The sequence below is a fragment of the Vidua macroura genome, chromosome Z (genome assembly GCF_024509145.1).
Source record: "Vidua macroura isolate BioBank_ID:100142 chromosome Z, ASM2450914v1, whole genome shotgun sequence".
Taxonomy (NCBI): Eukaryota; Metazoa; Chordata; class Aves; order Passeriformes; family Viduidae; genus Vidua; species Vidua macroura.
Genome location: NC_071611.1, coordinates 76,614,950 through 76,639,095, shown reverse-complemented (window position 1 = coordinate 76,639,095; position 24,146 = coordinate 76,614,950). Strand labels below are relative to the sequence as shown.

Genomic DNA, 24,146 nt, shown 5'->3' with positions numbered 1-24,146 from the left:
CCGTGTCGGGGCCATGTCGCGACACAGGCGGGTTCTGCGGCGGCAGCCCGGCGGGGCTGCGGGGGACTGGGCTGCCGGCGCCGCGGGGCGCGCCCGGGCCGAGGCCCTCAGGGAGGTCGGCGTGGACGAGGTGGTGGAAATGGCGGTGCAGCTCGCCCTGGAGCGGTTCCGGAGCGGGGACGAGGCGGGTGCGCGGCACAGCCCGGCCCGGGGACAGCCTGCGGCTGTTGGGAGGGCGCTGGCAGCGGGTCAGGGAGGGGATCCTGCCCCTCTGCCCGGCCCTAGTGAGGCACGGCTGGGGTGCTGTGTCCGGCTCTGGGCTCCCCAGCACAGAGACAGGGAGCCACTGCAGGGGTCCGGCAGAGACCACTGAGATGAGATGAGAGGTCTGGAGCATCTCTTATCAGGAGAGGTGTGGGAGTTGGTCCTGTTAAGCCTAGAGGAGACCGAGAGGGGATCTCACTAATGCATATGAAGATCTTCAAGATGAGTCCCAGGAAGGCGGTGCAGAATTTCTGGTGGCAGGACAAGGAGCCGTGGCCATAACTTAAAACACAAGAAGTTCCACCTGAACATGAGGGAGAACCTCTTTCCTTTGAGAGTGGCAGAGCACTGAAACTGCTGCCCAGGGAAAGCGCTGAGTTTGCCCCTCTGGAGACATCCCAAACCCTAGATGTGTTCCTCTGTCAGCTGCTCCAGGTGACCCTGCAGGGGGTTGCACTGGCTGGTCTCCCTTCCAATCCTAGCAATTCTGTGGTTCTGTAACACTGAGTTGTCAAGATTAGTGCCTGTTGCATTGTTACTGTTTTCTCATTATTATTTATCATTCTAGAGATGGAATTTCCTTCTAGCTTCACTAGTACTGAAAGAGCATTTGTTCACCGTCTCTGTCAGTCTCTTGGACTGGTATCTAAAAGCAAAGGGTAAGTCAGGGTACAATTTTCAGGTTTTTGGTGCAGACCAATAGAATTTCAAGACTAATGATAACCTGACTGATGTTTTCAACATACTCAACTGTGTTGCAAGGAATAGTATTAGAGAAAAAAGTGTAAAAGAGAAATGAGCATCTGTGTTCATTGCTGTATGCATGCTTGGAAAAGCTTGTGACATGCCTTTTGGGACAGCTTGCTTTTATACTTTGTGGATTTAATGGCTCCATTAAAAAAGCTTCTCACTGTGATTTCTGGTTTTTTTCCCAAAGATTTTGCATAGCATCTCCTACCTTGACAGATCAAAGTCAACCTAGAGCAGGTTCCTTTTTCCTAAAATATGTTTTCTTCTCCCACCGACAGAAAAGGAGCCAATCGCTACCTGACTGTAAGGAAGAAGGATGTATCAGAGGCACACGCAGGCATGACTTGTGGCTTGGCTCTCCGTACGAAACACGCTGTTCGGAGTCTGATTCAGCGCTTTCCCGTCACAAATAAGGAAGGCACGGAACTCCTGCCAAGGACAGAGCGAGGAAATGCCTGTGCTGTTGAATCTGGTACGTTGGGCGTGTGTTGTGCTTTGGACTTGTCCATCGCCACCACTTGGAAAAACCACCTGCAGCCCAAAGACAAAAGAAACCTCTTTCTCTTCTGTCCCCTCTCGTGTCCTAACAGACACCTTCTTGCAAACGCATTAATTTTCCTTACTTTTAAGGTCTTTTGGAACTGGTGCTGTGAGGAACTTGGGAAGTCATATCATGCACATGGTGATGTCCACCTTGTGTTGTGTTACTTTAGAATCTTTGAGGCAGTTCCAGCCAAACCTTTTTGGAAGCACATTTTGAAATGTGGCTCCATAAAAGTTCTGTGAGGTGGGATTGAAGAGTCAGTGTTCCCCTGCTGCTGTAAGAGCACCCATATGAGAAAATGAAGTTGTCTGTTCTGCTTGTAGAAATTAATGTCCTTGATAAATGAAGAATTTTAATTTTTATTTCTTCATCTCTACAAAATATATTTGGTCCTTAAGAGACTACTGTCCAGACTTCTTGATTTCTTGAATATGGAAGAGTTCACTGAAAGACAAACTTCTGATAAAATGTTGGGTTTTTTTTTTTAAAAAAAGCAAGGTTTTAATCTAGATTATTGCTTTAGCAGCTACAAGTGGAAGAGTTACAGTGTGTTTCTGTGTGCAGAGATGGGTGTAGTGAACAGAAAACACTTGTACCAATATGCCTTGTTTAATGGCATGGTTCTGATAGGTGGTGTCTGTTCCTGAAGTGTTTCCTTTGCTGTTATTTCCAATTGTTTCAGTTGTTTAATAGGATTGTTTAATGAACAGAGGGAAGCTATAATGCAAGGACTGAAATGCAATGTCTTAGGAATGTAAGGGATAAGTTAATGAGCAGTCTAATATTTGCCTTTCTCCGCATCTCAAGAATGTATTTTTAGTTCTCCCGATCTCTTAGTCTGTGTTTGTCTTGGTACAACAGAGGTTGAAATTTAGGATATGAATCTGTTACTGACATTAAATATGTATCATTGACTTTACAGCAAGCTTTTCATTCTTCTGGAAGATAATTCTCAAGGAATTAGAGAGTAGCACTTGCAATGATGGATGTGAAGTAGCTGCCTCAGAAGATGTGCCCGTTTGTTGGCTACTTATGCACTGCTTTGTAACACATCACACTGCTGTGTGGGGGCCAGGACTCTTGATACAGCATGCTTGCATTAGTATGATTTCAGGCAAAGGCGTGGAATAGCTTCAAGGCTTACCCCTGGAAGTGTGTATTTCTAGGGAGAACTGCAGGTGTGAAATGTGGGCGCAGATACAAGGGCCACCAAAATCCACCGGGCTGTGTTCTCTGGTTTAGTTTCTGTTTCTCCTTTTGCTCTTTGTGGGCTTCTTTGACTTGGAGCAATGCTCTGGAAGAGTCTGGTTTTGTTCAAAATACCTATGAAAGTAATAACTGTTTTGAAAGATATTTATTTCAAGCACTGCAGGAGGACATGTTGCTATAAATATGACTTCTAAATGTGTGATGGGTTTGTCACTCTACCCACAGGGATGCATCAAAAGTCAGCAATGTTAATTTTTCAGTACAGTTTTTGAGCAGTGTTTTTCTGTGACCTTCCTCTGTACCTGCATAAATAAACTTTTACCTTGTCTTCACAGAAAACAAAGAAGTAAACAAGATAACTTTTCGACTTAATGATGGTATCCCCCAGGTCCCAGTGGAAAGAGGGGAATCAGAGTTTGATTCCTTCAGGCAGTCACTACCAGTTCTTGAAAAACAGGAAGAAATTGTCCAAATAATAAAGGACAATAAAATTGTTCTGATCATAGGAGAGACTGGATCAGGAAAAACTACGCAAGTATGTTTCTTTAATTAAATAAAAACTAGAACAGTATTTATGACAATTGTGTAATATTTGTGATATGGGATATTTTGATGCTATTTTAAGGCTTTTCTTTTCCTGTATGATTGAAAATCTTGTTCCAATTCACTTTCTTGCTTTTAAAACACTAAGCCAGTAGATAGGTACTAAAAGCAAAAATGATTCCTCACAATTTTCTGGTTGATACAATTTTTTCATTAAAACAATACAAAATATTGAAGGGAAAGTGATGTTTGTATAGGCCTTTTTCTTCTAAGGTAGTTCTGTTCTTAGTACCCAGAATATTTCTTGTGTTAAAATGAGAGATTATCTACAGGAGTTTTTTTTTAGATTTCTCTGAAGCAGGAGGGAGACACTGCAAGTTTTTTCTTTAAAAAAAGCCTAAAGAGTTTATACGTAGAAATTTATTTTCCACTACTTCAGGTATGCTTGCCATGATAATCCTAATGAAAAGTCTTTTGCAATGTGTAATACTGAGATGCAGTTAAATTGTTTCCCTGTGCTCACAAAGCTGTGACTGTCTCAAAAAGTAAATTTGAACCACTTCTTTACAGATTCCTCAATTTATCCTTGATGACTGCTACAAGAATGGAACTGCCTGTCGTGTGTTCTGTACTCAGCCCAGACGTTTAGCAGCTGTTGCTGTGGCTGAAAGAGTGGCAGCAGAAAGAAGAGAGAAGATTGGCCAGACAATTGGTTACCAGATCCGGTTAGAAAGCAGGTACTAATGGTATTTCTGAGTGCCAGTTGATCTTGTGTTGGTCTTGTGCATCTTGTGCACAGGTAAACTACAGTGTGTTTGGGTTGCAGCCTCCCAGGTGGGATATGTTACTGCAGGTAAGGAATACGTAAGAGGGAAAAGGATGGCTTTCTTGCTGTGTTTTGCAGTTTCATGTAGTAGGTTGTCTTATAGAACTGAATCTCAGGTATTTTATGTTGACTTCTTCTGCGGAGTGTATGCAAGGAAATCTTTGTCTGATTTTCAGATCAAGTCTACACTTTCTTTTTTATTTTTTTTTCTTCCCCCCTCTCTACTTGTAACAAGTGTGGATCCAAAAGTTCCGCAAGCTTTGAAGGTAGGTGTGAAGACCAGCATGCTGTAAGAAATGTTATGTAGTGTGAGTTGATAGGAGTCATAAAAGGGAAAACAACAAAATTGGAAAGCAACTGATGAAGATGAGCATTATTGATCAGTCTAGTTTGGGCTAAATTTACTCTTCTTCAGCTTCTGTGTTTAAAACATGAAGTGAAGTAAAAGTAGAGATTTCAGTATCACTTGATGAATTTGTCTGTAAAGCAGAGCATGAATGGATTGTGTGGGGTTTTTACATCTTTGCACTGTGTAGCCAAATGACATTTCAGGGAAGGGCCAGCAGTTGGGATATGAGTGACCAGAAGATGGCAAAAGGTTGTGTTGCTTGAGTGAACAAAGATAACACACAGCTGATGAAAATGAATGCGCTTGAACAACAAAGCCGCAGTAAGAATTCAAATGTGTGTACGAAAGCTCACAAGGATATAAAGAGATTAGAAGAGCTGGTGAAGATGTATCACAAATAAGCTGGATAATTAATATATGGAAGTACTATGCTGGCAGAAGAAGAGCAAAGTCAGGTGAAAATGGAAGAATTGCTGGAAGCAGTGCAGGAAATCCAGCTTGAGAGGAATCAATACAATTGCTGCAGAGAAACACTAAAAGGGAGAAATAACAATATTTTGAGCTGTGGACAAAAAAAAAATCTGGAATGGAGATGTTTAGAGGTGTTTATAGTAAGACAGAAGTATAATTTTTAAGGTTTTCTTTTAGGATGGCAGTACCAGAGGGAGTAGTGACAATTGCTGTTTTTATTGGGACAGCTTCTCTCAGTATAGAATTGTAACATTTCAGTAGTTTGACCTTCTGAAGGAGCAGAGGATGAAGCAGATGACTTTGTGATTTAGTCAGCTGTACTGTATTGTGTCCTCAAGGCAAGGCTTTGGGAGCTGTGGGGAGGCTTCTGTGAGGAGGTGCCAGAAGCCTCTCCCGTGTGTGACAGAGCCGGTGCCAGCCAAGACAGACCTGCCTGTGGCCGAGGCTGAGCCCATCTGTGATGGTGGCAGTGCCTCTGGGACAGTGGGGAACAGGGGAGGAAAAGCTGCACAACAGAGGCAGCAGTTCAAGAAGAGCAGTGAGAGCATGCAGAATTTCTTCATGCTTCTCTTTTACTTCCTTATTTATTAAAATCTGAATCTTATTTTTTCAATTAATCTGTTGTCCAAAGTTTTGGGGCGCAAGCACTACAAATTGTTAGGAAATGTGTGGGAAAAGGCACCGGTTAAAAACAAGTGGTGTGCAGGAGTCTTTTGGGGAGAGAACTGTAATTCCTCTTGTGGTCAGCAGCTGCTTTAATTTTTGATCCCTGGAAAGCTAGCTGCCTTTAAATGGTGCAAAGCCCCTGAGCTGTCTGTGTGATGTGTTCCATAGGGTTTCTCCAAAGACACTGGTAACATTCTGCACTAATGACATGCTCCTTGGCACGCTGATGGCAGGAGACAGCACCCTCTCCACCGTGACCCATGTTATTGTGGTGAGCATCCTGTGGTCTTTCATGTGGGGTGGGGCAATATGTATTGCCTTGGAAAATGAGGTCCTCATTTGTTTTATTTAGATTTGCTGAGCACTTTAGGTGTTTTTGTTTGGTAGAAGATGAATCAGCTTCAGAGACTTTCTGAGTCCTTAGAGTAGCATGATTGTTTTGTGGAGTTTGGTGTTTTTCTGCGTGTTTGTGTTTTTTCCTGTAAAAATAGTTTATTTTCATGGCAATGATTAATTGTGGAATCAGGAGGAGTGGAGAAAGACAGAAGTGTAAATTTTTCGGAACTTCCCCTGTCAGCAGCAAATCCTTAGGGAGGCTTACATGGATGTGGTTCAATGTGATTGTCTCAGAATTTCTGTTATCATTTGTTTTAGCATTACCAGGTTTTCAGTCCATTTGTTTGCCCAGAGTTTTCTAGATAATGTGGAGTCTAATGGCTAACAAATTATTCAGATGTGTTCATTTATGAGTATGCTAATATTCCTATTGTGGAATTTAATAAGGAAGGGGAACTAGAATGCTTATGGCAAGATTGAAGTCCTGAAGATTAAAAGATAAGTTTAGGTGCCTGCCTGTTTATCAAAGTTAAAAAGGCATGAGAATGATCTATACATTCTTGATGTCAGCCTACAAGCCTTGTATTTTGAGTCCTTGTTTCCTTCATTCATAATAGAAATCAAAACAGAAGAATGACAAAGATGATGAATCAGTTAGGTGCCTTAATTTATAGGCTTTGTGTGGCTTTGACTTGTCTAAGCAATCTGTCTGTTTTTTCTGATTATGTGGTGTCATCCATTTCTTTAAATGCTCATCAGTGGTGAAGTGAGAATTTATGAAAATAAGATTTGTAGGATTTGTGGTTTGTGGCGTTTTCTTGAAATTTGGCTTTAAATACAAAATCAGAGAGGTCTCAGATATTCACTTTAGCCTCTAAAGTTAAGGTGTGTACAGCTTCAGCATGGCAATGCACTCAGCGCTGATAAAAACTTTTTGAAGTGTTTTTTTTTTTTTGCTTATGGATAGTTTTTAAATAAAACCCTATTACTTAAACTAGACTTACACATTTTAAGGCCTCTGTAATGTGCCACCAAATCATGTATTTTATTTTTTTAGAAAAGTTTGTTTTTGTCAGAAGTTGTGATCCTGAATCTATGATGGTTTTTTATCTCTTTTTTTTTCCTTTTGTTACAGGATGAAGTACATGAGAGGGATAGGTTCAGCGACTTCTTGCTAATAAAACTGAGAGATGTGCTGCAAAACCAGCATAATTTAAAACTAATTCTTTCTGGTGCTGCTGTAGATACAAATCTCTTTATTAGGTATTTTGGAAGCTGCCCAGTAATACATAGTAAGTCTTGATCTTAACTCTTAAATCTGAGTATACCTGCCCTGAGACTCACAGATCTTACAAACTATTCTGAGTAAAAGCACATGGTGAATACACTGAGAGTTCCAGGAATCCTTGTTCTTTGTGTATTCAGGTTTCTTGTTTCTTGACTATTTGCACCTCGTTCAGAGTGAAGTGTTTTAGTCACTGGGAGTTCTGTACATGCAGGTACATCCTGCCCCCCTCCACTGTTAATTGAAGAAGTAGGAAGAGGTTATTGAAGTGCTGTCTTCATGCTGATACAGGACTTAGGAGCTACATGAGTGTGATACATATTAATACATTCCCGTAGAATCTCACTCTTCAGGCTTGGTGAAGGTTGTTACTGGTTGCTGGATGAAACACAGCTAACTGTAGCTGTTCAGCTCAGAAATACAGGCTCAGGCAGATTGGGTTTCACATGAAAAAAGAATGACATGATTCTTTGATTTAAAGAAAATTAGTAGCCCTTCATCTAGGTGAATATTCAGAAAAGACATCCAGTTTCTCTTCGTTTGTGTTCAGACTCAGTTACCTGCAGTTAGATTACATTCAAATGCAAAGAAAAGTTACCATTATTGCTGTTTTAACTTCATGTGACTGATCTTTAGTAGAGGCAAAATATAAATGTGTGGGAGATGGGGGGGTTTTGTGGGTTTGCGTTTTTTTCCCCACACTCCTGGCTTGAAGGTTGTTCTGCATGGGCGACCTGCTCTGGCACCTTGCAATCCTCTTACTTTTTCAACAATAATGTCCAAGTTTAATGTAAGCTGTTAAGCTTACATTACTTTACTTAATGTAAAGTAGCTTTTAAGAGAAATGCTTTATTTGACAATCAGGTAGACTCTCTGCATGTCAGCCTTTTTAAAAAAAATCTCAACAATTTTAGGAAGTGGGATTGCTTACTGGTTTATTTTATCAAATGTTTGTGAGAGGAAACCTCTTTTTCCTAATTTTTTTTTTACAGATGGAAGTGTTTAGTTCCCAGTTTTGAATTTCTGCCTAGTAAAATAAGACTTGCAACTTGTTGGAGACAGGAATCTGGAAATTACACATGCTTCCATGTTTTCTGAATTTTTTTTGCAAGCGAGAGCCTCAGTTGTGATTGTTGTGTGGCTTTCCAGTTTACTCATTTTGCAGCTTCCTGTTCTTTCAGATCAGTCAATTTGTGTTGGAAATTCTGATGGCAATCTCTCCAGTTTGCCACAGTGCTTGTGCTGGTTATGTAACAGGCCAATAACAATTGAAAAGATGGTTTCCCCCCACTTTTTTTTTTTTTTCTTTTTTTGAGAATTTAAGAACTAAAAGAAGCATCTTTGTCTGTTAATGTAATGTAAAAGGTTTGATTCTCCTTCAGCATTATGGCTGACAAAATCCTGACCACAGAAACCAACATTTTGTAGCTGTGGATTGCTGTAGTACACAGAGCTTGTGCTCAGTGTTGGAAGGCTTCCTCTGTGACAGCTTCTAAAAGTGTGTGAATTGTGGATTGTTCCTTCTGAAGGAAAATCCGGAGTGATCCTGAGTCAGCTTAAGGGACAAGAAATCAAAATGCAGAGATTTGAATTCTTCATGCAAAAAAGCATCCTTTAATGTCCACAGATAAGGTCTAGAAAACAGTCTTGTTGAAAAAGAAATCAGGATAAATTATGAGAAGGGAGAGGCCACTGGGATGTCTCATGTGTCAAGAAGTATTCAGTAAAGAAAGCTCAGCTTTGCTGAATAAGTTGAGGACATGGAGACAAGAATCTCTTCTCACATACTTCTGATGAAAAGAAAGTAGTTCAGTACAAAGATGTACTGTCTCCGTGTGGAACCTTGCAAAAAGCTGTATTAATTGCTTATTAATTCATGAAATTTAAAATCCAGGTGGCAGGCTTACATGGCGAGTTCTTGTTTGTAACCCTAAACAAAAACGGCTGTTCTCTTTTTCTCAATAAAAACAAATGAATAACTGTCAGTCTTATGAACATCTCCTGCTGTAACACTTGATAAAATTGAAGAGGTTGAGGAGAAACAAGGTGGCATTTTACTTTGGAAATGTTTTGTTTTGTATAATTCTGAGAAAAATAAACTCCAGTGAAGATAGTTTTTGAAAAAATGAATGCTGTAAGTGAAGCTAGTGAATATATAACCTTTTATGGATTTTTTTCTATTTTAGTCCAAGGGAGGCCTTTTGAAGTTAAAGAGTTGTTTCTGGAGGACATTTTACGAAGCACTGGGTATACAAACAAAGAGATGGTGAAGTACAAAGAAGAGAAGCAGCAAGGTCGGTGGACTTGTTAATTGTAAGGGTTGGCCATGAGAATCATTGGTTGATTGAACAAACAATTAACAGGATTCTTTTCGGTTAAAATTCCAAAGTCAGGAGATTAAATGAGATGTGATTAGATGACAGCAAGTATTTTTAAGCTCTCAGTATTTACATTACTGAAATAGTTTATGCAATTAATGAAAAAAATCACTTTGATTTGGTGGTTGCATTCTTTTTTCTTTCAGTTGATAAATGTCATCTGTTTTCTAATTATTACGCTGTAGAGTTATAGAGAACTGGGGGCTGTGCCCACATGAATACTAAAGAAGCATAGGATGCTCTGTACCTTTGGGTGCAAATTAAAGTGCAGCTATTAAAGCAGGCAGGATTTTGTACAATCTTGCACTAAATGGACAAGTTGTTCCCTTCAGTAACATTTTTCACTGCTTTCTTCAGGCATGGATGTATTTTTTGTGTTAACACTCTTGAGCTAAACATCATTGGTTTTCAGTTGATTAAGTAGATACTGCTTCAGAAGTTTTCCTGGCACCTGAAAGTAATGATCCCAGTGATTATTTAAAGAAATAAAAAAAAAAAAAAAATGCAAACCCCAAAGCTATAACATACAGTCCTAACTGGATATTTATCACAGTGCTCATCTCTGATCACTGGGGGCAGAAAAGTTCAGTTAAGACACTGGTGTTTTCTAATGTTTCTTCCACTTGTGTAGAAAAATAAGTTGTTATTTATATTGACAGCAGGGACTGTCTCGCTTGTCTTCAGCATTCCATTTCTGGAAAAAGATCTGGGCTGAGATTGTGTGGAAGGTGATTACTTAAGGAAGACCCTTTGAATGCAGTAGTTTGAAATAATGGAGGCTTGGGGGGGTTCAACACCAAAGTGGTGGGTTTTACCTCGTTCTTATAGCCCTTGTTTGCAGTGTGCACTTTGGGTACCCTTAAACATGTCATTTATGTTGGACTGGTAGTAGCATTCTAGATTAAATAAGAGAGGTTGAATAGGTAAAACTTGGACCTGCTGGAACTGTCTTTTTTAGTAGAAAACAATGGATAATAAAGATGACTCAAACTTTCTTGGGGAATATTTTGCATTCTAGAAGAGAAACAGAAGTACACTCTTGCTGAGTGGTGTTCAGCTCAAGGCAACAGTAACAAAAGGACATCTCGGAGACAAAAATCGGTTCCAAGGGCAAATGAGGAGTACAAATGGTTGGATGATGGTGGTGACACAGTATTTAATCAAGTGGTAAGTTTTTTCTTTAGTTGGAAGAGACATTTATATTTGTGTTGTATTACTAGCCATTTAAAATCTGTTTTCTACAGGTAGTTCTGTAGAGTCTTTGGGGATATTAACCTATTTTAAAGATTACTTGATTGGGGTGAACTGCTGTAGCTGAAGTGTGCTCTTCAGTTAGGGTGGTTGTACACAGCTTTTCCTCAGATCAAATGGCTCGACTGCCATTGTGTTAGTACTTGCATCTGACAAAATCAATGCATTGATACCTGAGTGCTGGATTTCTGGTTGCTGCTGGGAAAAATTACCATTCAAATTCTTTGTGGGTAATGTATGAGAATGAAGACAACTCTTGGAAGAGACTAATCTTTCAGTATTGTTTTTTATCTTCAGACTGAAAAAGATGTGAATTGCCTTGAACCGTGGATAGTAAAAGAAATGGATTCCTGTCTTTCTGACATCTGGTTGCATAAAGATACTGATTTGTTTGCTCAGGTGTTAAATCTTATTTTAACTGAAAATGTCAGTGGTAAGTTTCATGTGCTATTACATAAGAAAAAAGCAACCTCAAATTTACTTTGATTTTTATGGCTGCTTTTATCTCCAGTTTCAAATGTTGTTACCTTTACATTCTGATGCCTACTGAAAAAATGGATAGGGCTAGCAGAATTAATGAGTTGTTTAGTTAGTTGATGATGTTGTTTTCAAGTATTGACAGAAGTGTGTTTCTAAAAGAGTGTGGAATTGACATGAAGTGACTGCAGAGATAAAGTGAGGAAACAAATTCTCTTTGGGCTGGAATTTGAAAGCAATATTTGTACTATATTTAGATGAAGAAATAACATTTCTACGGGGTTTGCTGGATTTTTTTGTTTTACTTCTCAGTTGATTATAGGCACAGTGAAACTGGTGCGACTGCTCTGATGATTTCTTCAGGGAGAGGCTTTTTGAGTCAAGTAGAACAGTTGATCAGCATGGGAGCAAGTATCCACTGCAAATCATCTAATGGCTGGTAAAAACAGAGAAACCAAAAGATAGATTTACTTGTCAATACAGGAGAAAGAAAGAAAATTCTTTAACATCTAAATTAATTTACTAACTTATGACACTGCTGTAAGAACTGTAGATTTTGACAGCCTAAACAGTTTCTAACTCCTGTTAATCACATTGTTTTCTGTAAATTCTGAATTGAATTCTTAATTACATGGTCTTGATTATGAGCTATAAACTTTGTTTCAGTAGGTCTTATTTAAGACACTGCTTAGCAGAACAACTGTAATCTACTGAATTGGACCAAAATGTTTGGCAGTTCGTATTTTCATGGAGTATCTATATCAGAAGATCTTTCTGTTACGTTTCTAAATATGTTGTAGCATGTAAAAATATTTGTGAATCTGTAGAAGCTCAAGTTCTGTGGTCATGGAGTATGTCTTCATCTAAGCAGGGAAGTACAGTTTGTAACTGTAGTATGGAATGATAAGAATTAGGATTCCAGGGGTCCGATATCTGGTACTAACATTTGAAAAACTTGGGAAGAAATGCAGTTTAAAGGTGTAAAACAGTGAAGTGCATTGTGAGGAGGACAGCTTCTGAAAGACCTGAAATAGCCAAATGTTAAGCCTGGGGTGTGACTTTTGGAGATGACTTCAAGGGTACTGCAAACAGGCAGGTCTGATCTCTGCACGTTGTTGTGGGCTTTTTAAAGGAATGGCACCTCCTTCCTCCTCATTTCCTTGTGCATGTTTGCCGGTGCTCCTGTGTACAAGGACATTCTTTTGTGGTAAAGAACTGTAGTTACCTAAAAGTCAGATAGCTGTTAACACCTATTTCAAATGGGAAGTTGAAGATCCAGCAATAACTGAGAGATAACTGAGAGAAATGGGTACAAAAGTCTGGTGTCAATTGCCTCACCTGATGTGCTCTTCATCTTCATCTTTTGAAGTGAAAAATCTAATGAAACGACTTGTGCAACTCTTTCAGGATGGCTGTGGACTGGGCTAGGCACTTTGGACAGACAGAGGTTGTTGATCTGTTGGAATCCTACAGGTAAGCTGTAGCTATTTTGCAGAAGGAGTTGTATATGATAGTGATGGGGAATCTGAGGTTTGTGTTCTTTTAATCAGAACAGGTTTTAGCTTTTCATGCTGTAAAATCTGGACTGAATAGCAATACCTTTTTTTTTAAGAATAAGAATTTCAAAACCAAACAAGTTTGTACTCAGTATTGTATTGTTTATGTTTGCACAACTTGCTAATTGTATGCTATGTGCCATTTTCTTTTCACATGCTTACTTTGCAAACAAATCTGTCATGTGTTTTTATCTGTATATTTTTTATATGCAATAGGCATGTTAAAGAAAATTGACAGAAGTAATGTGTACACTAGGCCATTCAAGAATGCTTTTCTGATTAACTTACAGTTATCATAGTTGAGGTAGTGTTTTGTAAAGATTATATTTATTATAATTTCTCTTAGTGCAGTTTCTGCTAGTGGGAAATTTTTGGAGAATACGTATCTCTTAAATATTTTTCCTTGAACAGATGAACGAGAAGTATCTTTACACTTTCATTTGCTTATGGTTGTGTTTCAATGAAGTTGAAGAAACCTAAAGTTAGCACTAATAAATGAAAGGGCATCCTTTGTTGGGTTAACATTGAAATCAGTGAACAGCAATAGTATGGTGGTTCCCTTCTGCTACACTTCAGCATTAGAATTCAAGACCAATAGTCGTGTTGGTCGTGATCTAAGTTTGAGCTGATGGCTCAATGCAAACCCGAAGGGGCAGCCTTGACTCTGGTGTATTTTTCTGTTACAGCGCTTCATTTGCATTTGGAAATCTGGATGAAAGTTCCCTGGTCCAAAATAGTGGTAGTGACCTTAGTGCAGAGGACAGAGAACTACTGGCAGCTTATCATCACAGTTTTGATGATGAAAAAGTGGATCTGGATCTGATAATGCACTTACTTCACAGCATCTGTCATAGTTGTGATGCAGGTAGGTAAATACCTAACCAGCTGTTGTGGCTTTGGCTTCTGATGAATCGTGCTCTTTTTTCAGCAATCCCCAAACATTAAAACCTTCTGAGTGCTAGTCGACATGTATTTGAATTTTCTGTTTAACTTTGCAAACCCACTTCCTTTTTTAGGAGCAATTTTAATATTTCTTCCTGGGTATGATGAGATAGTGAGCCTCAGGGACCGCATTCTTTTGGATGACAAGAGATTTGCTGCTAATGCTCACAGGTAAAACCTTTAGTTGCTGTGGCTTTTCATTGCTTCTTTTAAGGAGCCTTAAAATGTTCCTTTTGTCTTGCATTAGATACCAAGTTTTCATGCTTCATTCAAGTGTGCAGACTTTGGATCAGAAGAAAGTGCTTGAAACTCCACCTTTTGGCATCCGCAAAATTGCAAGTATTAGAGGACTTTGTCCGATGCTACAATGATCTGTTTTGCCTTTGCTTTTACAGTGACTCTAGTTTTGGTGGTTTTGGTTTTTTTGCTTTGCAGATTCTTTCTACTAATATTGCAGAAACCAGCATAACAGTCAATGATGTGGTGTTTGTCATTGACTCAGGCAAGGTGAAAGAGGTAGGATTGCCTTAAATTTTCCTAGTGCAATTCTAAAACACACAGTGCATAAACTTTGGGGAACTTGGTTTTTTTTTCTTTTTACTTTACATGAAAATGAAAAAAAGCTTTTACTAGCTGAGAGCTACTGCCTGTCAGGCAACAGTCCTCGCTGAAAAGTTTCAACATCCATTTGTTTGAAGACAAATACTGTAAATAGCTAGCTGTCTAAAAAACCTTGTAAAAGCTAATCTAGGTTCATGTATTAATGGATCTCTCTCTTTTGCAATTTAGTATTTCTGCTGGATTTTTAAAACAAGTCCTCAGTTTAGACCACCACCTTCCTGAGACTTAGAGAGCACTGGGAGTTCCTTTTGTCCTACTATTGTATCAAGTCCAAAAATAATCCATGAAGTTTTTAAGCAGTTTTTTTTGCTGTGTTCAGTGCCCATTCCTAATTACTTGTTCAAGAAAAGTGAGAACACACAATGAGGCAATTTAAGACCTAGTGTACAGCTTTGAAAATGAAATTGGATTTCATAGGTGATATGCACACCAAATTTCTGAGGTTCTCATAAAGTGGTTTTTTTTGTAATTGTACATCAGTCTTAAGAAAACAAGTAGGTAATTTCCAAGAGAGATAAAAAGGAAAACTTTATTTGGTATAATAATGTAGTTTTACCTGCTTTGTGATATCTCAGAACACAGATTTGACATAGCTTTTACTGACTTGCAATTACCTATTGACTAGAAAATGGTGACTTTCACAAACTGTGGAGCATTAAGATACTACAAAGGAGATACCATCATAAATTCACTTGAAACTGAGAAGGTACCTTTGTTGCAGAAGCTACTGTATATCTCTTAGTGTTTCATACTTTTTAGGAAACTTCTGTTGGTAATCTAAATAACTAGTAACTTTTATTTCATGTACCCTATTGAGTTTTCAGTTTATATTCCTTTCTTTGTTTTTCTAGAAGTCTTTTGATGTGCAGAGTTGTGTTCCAGTGCTAAAAATGGGCTGGATTTCAAAAGCCAGTGCTGTCCAGAGAAAAGGCAGGTAATAAATGCCTCATACTGGTTTCCATTTTGCAGATATCCACAATCTGTGTTTCGAATAAAGCACACAATGTAGTAACTGTTTCTAGCCTAGTCCAGTGTGTAGGGTCAGTATGTATTTCCTTGGAATAATTTCCCAAGTTGTAGAAGAGTGATGCTCAAGCATTTCCCAAAGGTCTGGGTTGTTTTCCCCCCATTAATTTGTTCTCCTTCCTCTTTCTCCCATGTAGCACCAGCAGTCACAGTGTCCAGTGGGGTGTTTTCACATCTTGTCTGTGGGCAGAGGACTGCCTGTTTCACTTTCTCCAAGCTATCCATGACTTAACAGGCCATGATTATATTCTTCCCAACACTGTGGGTGAGGGCTCAGAAGTTTGTGTAGCAACAAATGCCTGTTTAATCAGTCATACTGGCATTAAGCTGCACATTTGCACATAGATGTATATCAATGAGAGAGCTGGCTGTCTCTCATTCACTCACAAGTTATTTAATCTTTATTCTGCCTTTTACTCCAAGCATCACTTCTGTTTGGGGGATGTGAGAGGAAGAAATAAAGTTTGCAACTGATTCCTTACAACAAAGGATGATTGAGATTTGGACTGGTCTTAAGTTAGCAAAAACCCCACAGCACTTTACATTAGATAAGCCTTGTTTTTCTTTCTCCAGATTTCTCCGTGTTGGGTTAAAATTACCATAAAAAATTGCCACACTCTCAAAGATAACTCACGATTGGAACACTCTCACTTTGCATGTGACTGACAACACTGTCTTCATAGAACTGCTTCTTCTTTTCCATTCTGAGTTTCTGTGTCTCTTTGTTGGCTTTAGGTTTTGTTTTTAGAAAGAAATCCTCATTTTCACCACTTCCCGTATTTTATTTTCAAGGGCTGGGCGCTGTCAGCCTGGAGTCTGCTTTCGTCTCTTCAGCAGGCTGCGATTTCAGAATATGTTGGAATTTCAGTCTCCAGAACTTCTAAGAATGCCGCTTCAGGTGCATGTTCAGTTAGAAACTGTAACTTTAAAAAATACAATGTCCTCAAACCATACTATTAATTGCAACAAATCATGGGTTTGGGGTTGCTTCCAAATCTTGGTAATCTTTTTTGTTCTGCCTTTTACCTTGCAGGAGATTTGTTTGTACACAAAACTTCTGACTCCAATTAATTGTCCAGTTGTAGACTTTCTTATGAAAGCTCCAGATCCTCCGCCTGCTGTAACTGTGAGAAATGCTGTGCATATGCTTAAGGTCAGAGAAGGAATAGGTTTAGATGGTAATTGTGTTTGATCCCAAATTTGTGGTGTAGCAGTCTGTCTTACTGACTTCAGTTTGTACTGAAGCCGTTTTTAATTACCTAAGGATGTTCTGAGTTTTTGTTTATTGTCTGTTTTCATTTTGTGTGTGGGGATGTGGTTTTCCATGTCAAGGGAAGAGAGTGCTTTGAAGTCTTGTCTCTGTTAATAGTTTCACTTGCTTTTTTAGTGTTTGGAAACAAGTCTAGTTAATGTCCAGTATTCACATCCTTTCTGCTTTCTCTGTAAAGTGATTTTGTCCACCCTACCCGTCCCCCTCTCCTTTGTTTGTTCATTTGTTTATAAACAGACCATAGATGCCATGGACCCTTGGGAAGATCTCACTGAGCTTGGTTATCACCTCACTGAATTGCCTGTAGAGCCACACCTCGGTAAAATGGTGTTGTATGCTGTAGTTCTGAAGTGCCTGGACCCCGTTCTGACCATTGCCTGTGCTCTTGCCTGCCAAGACCCTTTTGTGCTGCCCACGCTGGCCTCCCAAAAGCGAGCAGCCGTGCTGTGCAGGAAGCGTTTTGCTGCCGGGACGTTCAGTGACCACATGGCCCTGCTCAGGGCTTTCCAGGTAGAATTTCATTTCAGAGAGTTCTGATCACAGCACACCAGCCAAGCAATGCAAATGTACCAAGCCACTTGGATGTAGAGTGGTGGACTGTGCTTAAGTACTCAGAGAAGACTTTCTTTTTGCCTAGTGGCTTTCCTGGGTATTGGACTCAATAAATTTTATTGAGGGAACCCTTTTTGTAGTATGTTTTGTTGATATTTTCAAACCTTATAAAATTCTAAATGTTCTAACCATGTGCCTCTTTATATCTTACTACACTGAACTTCAAATCATGATCTTAATGTAATGATCTTTATTTCTTGTTTTAACTTGACATAATCATCATTCTAGTGAACACGTAAAGAGAATCTAATTCTTGAACAGAAAAAAGTATCTGGTTTGATACATTAACTTTTGGAGTAGGTTTTGCATTTTATTGACATAAATGTAATCTTTTTTAAAAAATGCAGTTTTAGTTTAAGCCCTTCAAATTAATAGGCAAATGTAAAAACGTTGTCAGGCATGGCAGAAGGCCCGCAGTGACGGCTGGGAGAGAGCCTTCTGTGAAAAGAACTTCGTATCCCAAGCCACAATGGAAATCATTGCAGGAATGAGAACACAGTTGCTTGGCCAGCTTAGAGCCTCAGGTAAAGAAGTTGGAAACAATTTTAACCTTGTTTTAAAGTCAGGCATTTAGAAATTGTAACAAAAGTCATGTTCACTGGTGTAATTTTCCTTACTTAATTTGAAATACACCTCCATGTACACATTCATGCAGGGTATGGTGTAGATGAGGAAGTGTGGCTGATCTAACTGAAAGCACCCTCATCTCCACATGCCACTGCATTTCATGTTTTAATAAATTATTCCCACAGGAAATGTCTTTAAATTGTAGAAAACAGCAATATTCTGTGTTAGTATGAAACCCCTTATCAGGAAGGATTTCAGTGTAATGGTTTCTTCTTGCTGCTGTTAAGGTTGGCAGTGGTGAAAAATGAAACAATTAAGTCGTTTATTTCACCTTTAGTTTCTAACTCCTTTTGAGAACCAAAGAGAAGCTAACGTGGTGCTGTTTTGTCTTTTTCATTTGTCAGGTTTTGTGAGAGCCAGAGGAGGAGCTGATATTAGAGATGTTAATGCTAACTCTGAGAACTGGGCTGTGATTAAAGCTGCCTTAGTGGCTGGGATGTATCCCAATCTGGTGCATGTAGACAGAGAAAGCCTGCTGTTGACTGAACCAAAGGAGAAGAAAGTGCGATTTCATCCTACCTCTGTTCTTGGCCAGTCTCAGTGTAAAAAGGTAAAATCACTTGGAATTCATAGTTCAAAAAACACGGCACTAAAATCTCTCCCATGTTTTAGAAATGTCTTTTCCTAGTTGTCAGTACGTTAAAAGCACGATGGGCATTTAACACTACAGCTTTAGAAAATACTGTTCTACTCAGCTGAGAGAATTGGAGTTGTTTCATTTTTCCATTGTTTCAATTAGTCCTTTCTCTAGATGGAACAAGGCAAAATGGTAAAAAAACCGCCCCAGTTATAAAATTGTTTTAAAGATATAATGATCCCTACTCTTAAAAGCAAGTTTTTCTCTGAAACTTTTTTTTAACATTTCTTTTTAAAGCAAAATATTTTGTTTTATCATGGTAGGATAATTTGTGAATCTGGTTGAATTCTCTCACGCTTTTTTATTTGCATGTATATTTTTATATGTATCTAATTATACATGTATTTATTTCTCAAAATACAGAATCATAGAATGGTTTGGGTTGGAAGGGACCGTAAAGCTCATCTCATTCCAACCCCTGCCACGGGCAGGGACACCTTCCACTAGTCCAGGTTGCTCAGAGCCCCCCCAGCCTGGCCGTGAACACTGCCAGGTTGAGGCATGCACAATGTCTGTGGATAAAATGAGAGATACGTTCAAATTTACATTCATTACAGGTAGAGGGTATAATAGCCTGGTCTTACCTGCTCTTGCACAGATTGCCCCAGCAAATGGACAAGCTGCAGCCATCCAGGCCCTCCCTACAGACTGGCTTATATACGATGAAATGACGGCAGCTCACAGGACAGCAAACATCAGGTGCTGCTCTGTTGTGACACCTGTCACCGTGTCCCTCTTCTGTGGACCAGCCAGACTGCCAAGTAATGCCTTGCAGGCATCTTCATCCTTTCGAGGTACACCGGAGTCTGGATTTGGAATGTTTCCGTTGCTGTCCATCAGTGTGTGACAAGGAAAGCTTACTTTTCAGTAATATTTAATACATATATTGGCTGATTCTGGAAACAGCGCTGTTATAATTCCTGTAGTTATTCAGGAAGAGTTTGTCGGTCCTGTAAGAAATCTCTCCGTTTTGGGATTCCTTACATATTCAAGTCCATAAATGACACAGTTCCAGGGTATCAGAAACTGCAGTATAGTTCATAAGGAAAGAATGCAGCCACAATGTCTAATGATCATACTGGTACTGAGAAGTGTAGTATGTGTGTTCTTTTTCTACAGACCACTTTATTTGATACATTGAACCAGATTATTGAAATGGCAAGAATAATTTAGAAACAATCAATATGGCAAACAAGTCATGTTGCTTCTAGCTGACACATACATTTTCAAGATAGGTTCTATTGATAATTTTTAATGTCAGGTAACTGCACTATTAACTCTAAGTAATAGAGAAGATATAGAAATTTCCCTTTTTTTCCTCATTTCAATTGAGTCCTGCTGGAATGGAAGCAAAAATAACTGCAGCTAGTTGTCATAGTTTGAATCAAACTAAAAGTCCAACTTATTTCTGAAGCTTTCCTGTCTTGCTTTTAAACTGTGAACCTTAGAGTAGTGTTTATGCTGATTGAATTGCATTTTAGAAAAATCAGGAATCCTAATTAATAGCCATATCTGTATATATATATTTCCTTACTAGGTCTTTAAATCTGCTGTTTTACTAGGAAATAGAGCCACGTGTGGTTTTGCAAACAGCTTTAGGCAAAAGTTGGATAGTGGCCTGTGAATACTGGGGAAGGTACATGAGTTGAGTCACATCATATCAGTACAGGTTTTTACATAGCAGGACTTTCAGCAGGTCTGGCTACTTGATTGCTGCTATCTGGAGCAAAGACTTTCCAGTGTATTTGCAGAAAAGAAGAGGTAGTTTTACAAATGGTTACATTTAAAAGTCAATTTTAGAAGGAAAAATATTATTGCTTGTAACACAGTAGTATGCAGGTTTTTGTGTGTAAGCAGAAATAATATAGAGATGCTAATGCACCTTTTGTCTTTAATTCAGGGGGATGGGTATCTAATGATAGCAGTGACAGTGAGATGGAGGACAAAACAGCTGCTGATCTGCCACTGCTGAAGCTGGATGAATGGCTCCATCTCAAACTGGACCCTGAAGTAAGAAAGAAATTAGTCCTGGGCTTGCTTCATGTAGAAGAATTGTAAAAAGATATGAAAAGGTGTTTGTAACATTTGAGTAGCCCAGAATTTTCTCCAAGAACGTCATGGTCCATTTGGGTCTCTCAAACCATGTACTCTGTGATTTAACCTTTACTTGACGAGCTCGTCAGGAATTGAAGGGCTTCAATCCCCTTTGGCACAGAGTTGTCTGTCACGTGAATTCGTGTATTCAACATCCGGGCTGCAATGCTTCATCACCTACCACCCATACCTTTCTGTTCTTTTACCTGTGAGCAAAAAGAAAGAAAATAATTAGTCACCTAAGTCAACAGTGAGAGTGCTCACCCCTCTTCCTCCCTCTTGGTGTGGGTGTCCTGTCTCTCACACAAGGGAGCAGGAAAGCCTCTGCAGTCCAGATGCTGTTGGATCTGCTTCACAAACTTTCTGGGCAGTGCGCTGTTTTAAATGTCTGAGCTTGGCAGATTTGTCCCTTTCCACAGGTCAGCAGATTCTGAAGAGATTCTGCCAGACAAAAGATAATGGCTGCAAGGGACAGCAAGCTGCAGGTGACAGTGGCTGCGTAAGGGCCCTTCTGCTCCTTCTGGCCTCCTGTCCTGCCTGCATGGTGCTCCATCAGGCCATAGCATGAGCTGGGATAGCCAAAATCTGAACAAGAGCTGAGAGAACAGTCACATTGGCATATTGTGCTCTTCTTTCTCTGAGAGAATAACCAAAATCAGATCAAAAAAGGAGCACTTGAAGCTGGAGTTGCTGAAAGAAAGTTGCTGTCAGATTTTGGAAGGAGAAATTTCAAAACCTCTTTGAAATAGAAGTCTTTATGTCATTGAGGAGCTGTGGCGATGGTAGGAGGTAGTTTATGGGTCATGAAACATACAGCTTTACCAGCTCTAATAATAACACTGTCTCTCCTAGACGTGTCCAAAAGAGTAATTTTTAAAAACTGATTACAATGGAAGCATTTCTGATAACATGGGAATTAGACTACAGTCTTCTGAACTTAGTCATCACACTTGAGCAGGTGTCTCTTTAAGAAAAATGTCACTTAGAGCTCTTTTCCCTCAAGTATGACTGAAGAGTGCATGAGTAGAGACTGATTTGAGAGGAAGGGCATAAAGCATGAAAGGATTGGGTTTTCTCAGAAGATAAAAAGGAAAAAAAAAGTCTGTGGGTTTACAGTACAAAGCTAAGTTTAGTACAGAGCTAAATGAAATGTTTCAAAAATTACCTTGCACCCAAGGCAAAGAAAGTAAGTCAGCATCTTAGTTTAAATATGGATTATTCCCCTTCCCCAAGACCTTAGTCTTGCCTTTCATTGTGGGCCCTGTTTATATTAGAATGCCAGGTGCTGCCTGCTGTGAAAAAGACAGGGTCCTCTTACCTGTGTGATCTAATTTTCATCAGTATTTAACAGAACTGGAATTCACTGCAGGCTGCTGGTATGCTGCTGCAACTCAGGCAGAAGTGGCACAGCTTGTTCCTGCGTCGTATGCGAGCTCCTTCTAAGCCGTGGTCTCAGGCTGATGAAACAACTGTAAGAGCAATTACAGCTGTTCTGAGTGCTGAAGAACAGTCTGCAGGTCTGCAGCAGCCTTCAGGAATTGGCCAGAGACCAAGACCTGTGACTTGTGAAGAGCTTCCTTTGGCATCTACATGGAAGTCAACCAACAGCAGAAAAAGCTCAACAGAAACTGAATTGTCTGCCTCCTCTCATGCTGAAAAGTAAGATGTTGAGGTCTTCCGCTCACTGTAGGTTGCAATTGATGTATACAAGCTTCACTTAAATTTCTGCTAGTCATAGGAGGTGGAAACCATGGAAATACAGTTGAAAGGTGTTATACTGTTGTGTGCTGCTTTGTAATCCCATAAAGAAGTGTTTCATACCTGGGCCTGCTGTTTGAGAGAGCAGTCAGGAATATTGTCCATGAATTGTGATGCTTGAGAAGTAGCAGAAGAGGTTTACCAGTAGCATTAAAAAGCAATGCATGATCAGTATGGGATTTTTAGTTAGGGTTTAATAGATTTTGTAGTTGCTGTAATACGTGTGGTCATGCAGTAGCTGACAGGTCGATGTAAAATGTTCAGTGACTGCTTGTGAAACTCAAGGTATGTCCTTTTTAGGGTTTCAGTGAAATCTGCTTCTCCTGCACTCCGCCAGCCAAAGAAGTACAAAGAAAAAGACATTTTGCTCTCCAGACGATCCTCAGCTGACAAACCAGCTCAGTCCTCAGTGAAGCCTGCAGAGAGCAGTAGCTGTTCCAGCCCCTGTGCTGGTCCTCCTTCTCCAGTGTCTGGAAAGGTAGAGTTCTCTAACATATCACCCTGCTCTTCCAAAGTAATAGAATTTCTTGCTGATCTCATTCTGCAATTCGGTATTTTACTGATAAATTAAATTTTACTGATACAAAGTAATAGAATTTCTTGCTGATCTCATTCTGCAATTCGGTATTTTACTGATAAAACTTTCCATTTATAACAGCTGCATAATACTTCCTTCTGGAACTTAAAATCTAGACTAAATATCCTTGTTTCACTAGTTTAATACAGCAAAAATAATTTGTGGACTGCTGAGGTAAAGCTATGCAAAGTAGAAAAAATGAGATTTTAAAACAAAACTTGTTCTAATAAACGTGTATTCGTTTTTTCCAACTACATGAGTATATTATACGCACACTTTGAAGTTTTTGGATTCTGCCTTACTATGACTGATTAGGGTTTTTGTGATGGTTATTTTAACAAAGCATGCATTTTTAATGAGAGTATTGTGGTAGTTGTCCCTGTATAATTGAATAGTAGACTGCAGTAGCACTAAAGAGATCATTGAGAGGAAACTTCATGGACTCATTGGAGGATTTAGTAATTCCTCTTGAATCTTTCAGCTTTTCAATAAAGACAGTGTAAAAGGAAGAAACTATGTTTCCTGAATGCAGAAATGCGGGTAGTGGGCTGTAGGCTGCACTCTAGGATGATTAATTTTGGTGTCATCTCAAGGTGTGTCAGACTTAAACCAAGTCTAATTAATCACCAGACTTTTAAATCCTATTCTGTTCTACTTGTTTTCTGCCCCTCATGGATGAATTACTGCGGAAGGGGCTAACGGCGGGCCTGTCAGCTAAAGGAGCGAGGAGAAGCTGAGAAGCAAGAAGCTGATAAGGAGCTCTCTCCAAGGCTGTTACCAAGGAGACCGAGAGAAGAGAGGAATTGAAGAAAGATAAGGAGAGAACTTCGTAGCTGGACAACGTAGTTTTAGAAAGTTAGCTGAAGTCACTGTTACTTTTCACCAGTGGTGTTATGTTGATTTATTGATGCCAATAGTTGGGGCAGAAGAAGTATAAACAATTAGAAAGTATATAAAAGGTCAGCCACTGTCGATAATAAAGAGTTGCCATCAGAGACTGCGTGTGGTCTCTGCTTTGTGTCGCGACCACCTCGACAGCGACATGTGGTGATCAGCGAGTGGAACAGCCCAGTGTGA

At 39.5% G+C, this 24,146-nt stretch overlaps 1 protein-coding gene across 1 annotated transcript; it reads left to right on the top strand.

The window, feature by feature from the left end:
- LOC128822392 (3'-5' RNA helicase YTHDC2-like) lies at nt 1-24,146 on the top strand. Its single transcript, XM_054004090.1, has 27 exons — nt 1-188; nt 833-923; nt 1,293-1,486; nt 3,103-3,302; nt 3,881-4,047; nt 5,791-5,893; nt 7,094-7,250; nt 9,430-9,537; nt 10,640-10,788; nt 11,170-11,305; nt 11,662-11,788; nt 12,757-12,822; nt 13,592-13,770; nt 13,922-14,018; nt 14,095-14,182; nt 14,283-14,363; nt 15,320-15,402; nt 16,287-16,392; nt 16,528-16,647; nt 17,002-17,274; nt 17,774-17,900; nt 18,348-18,553; nt 19,239-19,434; nt 20,541-20,650; nt 22,104-22,393; nt 22,793-22,970; nt 24,108-24,146. Exons 1-27 carry the CDS (start codon nt 14-16, stop codon nt 24,144-24,146), a joined length of 3,846 nt encoding a protein of 1,281 aa, XP_053860065.1. The 5' UTR covers nt 1-13.

Bases quoted from the DNA above. Each gene is read 5' to 3' on its own strand.
- LOC128822392 (XM_054004090.1), top strand. From the start codon at position 14: ATGTCGCGACACAGGCGGGTTCTGCGGCGGCAGCCCGGCGGGGCTGCG. The intron at 3,303-3,880 runs GTATGTTTCTTT...ACTTCTTTACAG, and splicing joins GATCAGGAAAAACTACGCAA to ATTCCTCAATTTATCCTTGA. The intron at 11,789-12,756 runs GTAAAAACAGAG...CAACTCTTTCAG, and splicing joins TGCAAATCATCTAATGGCTG to GATGGCTGTGGACTGGGCTA.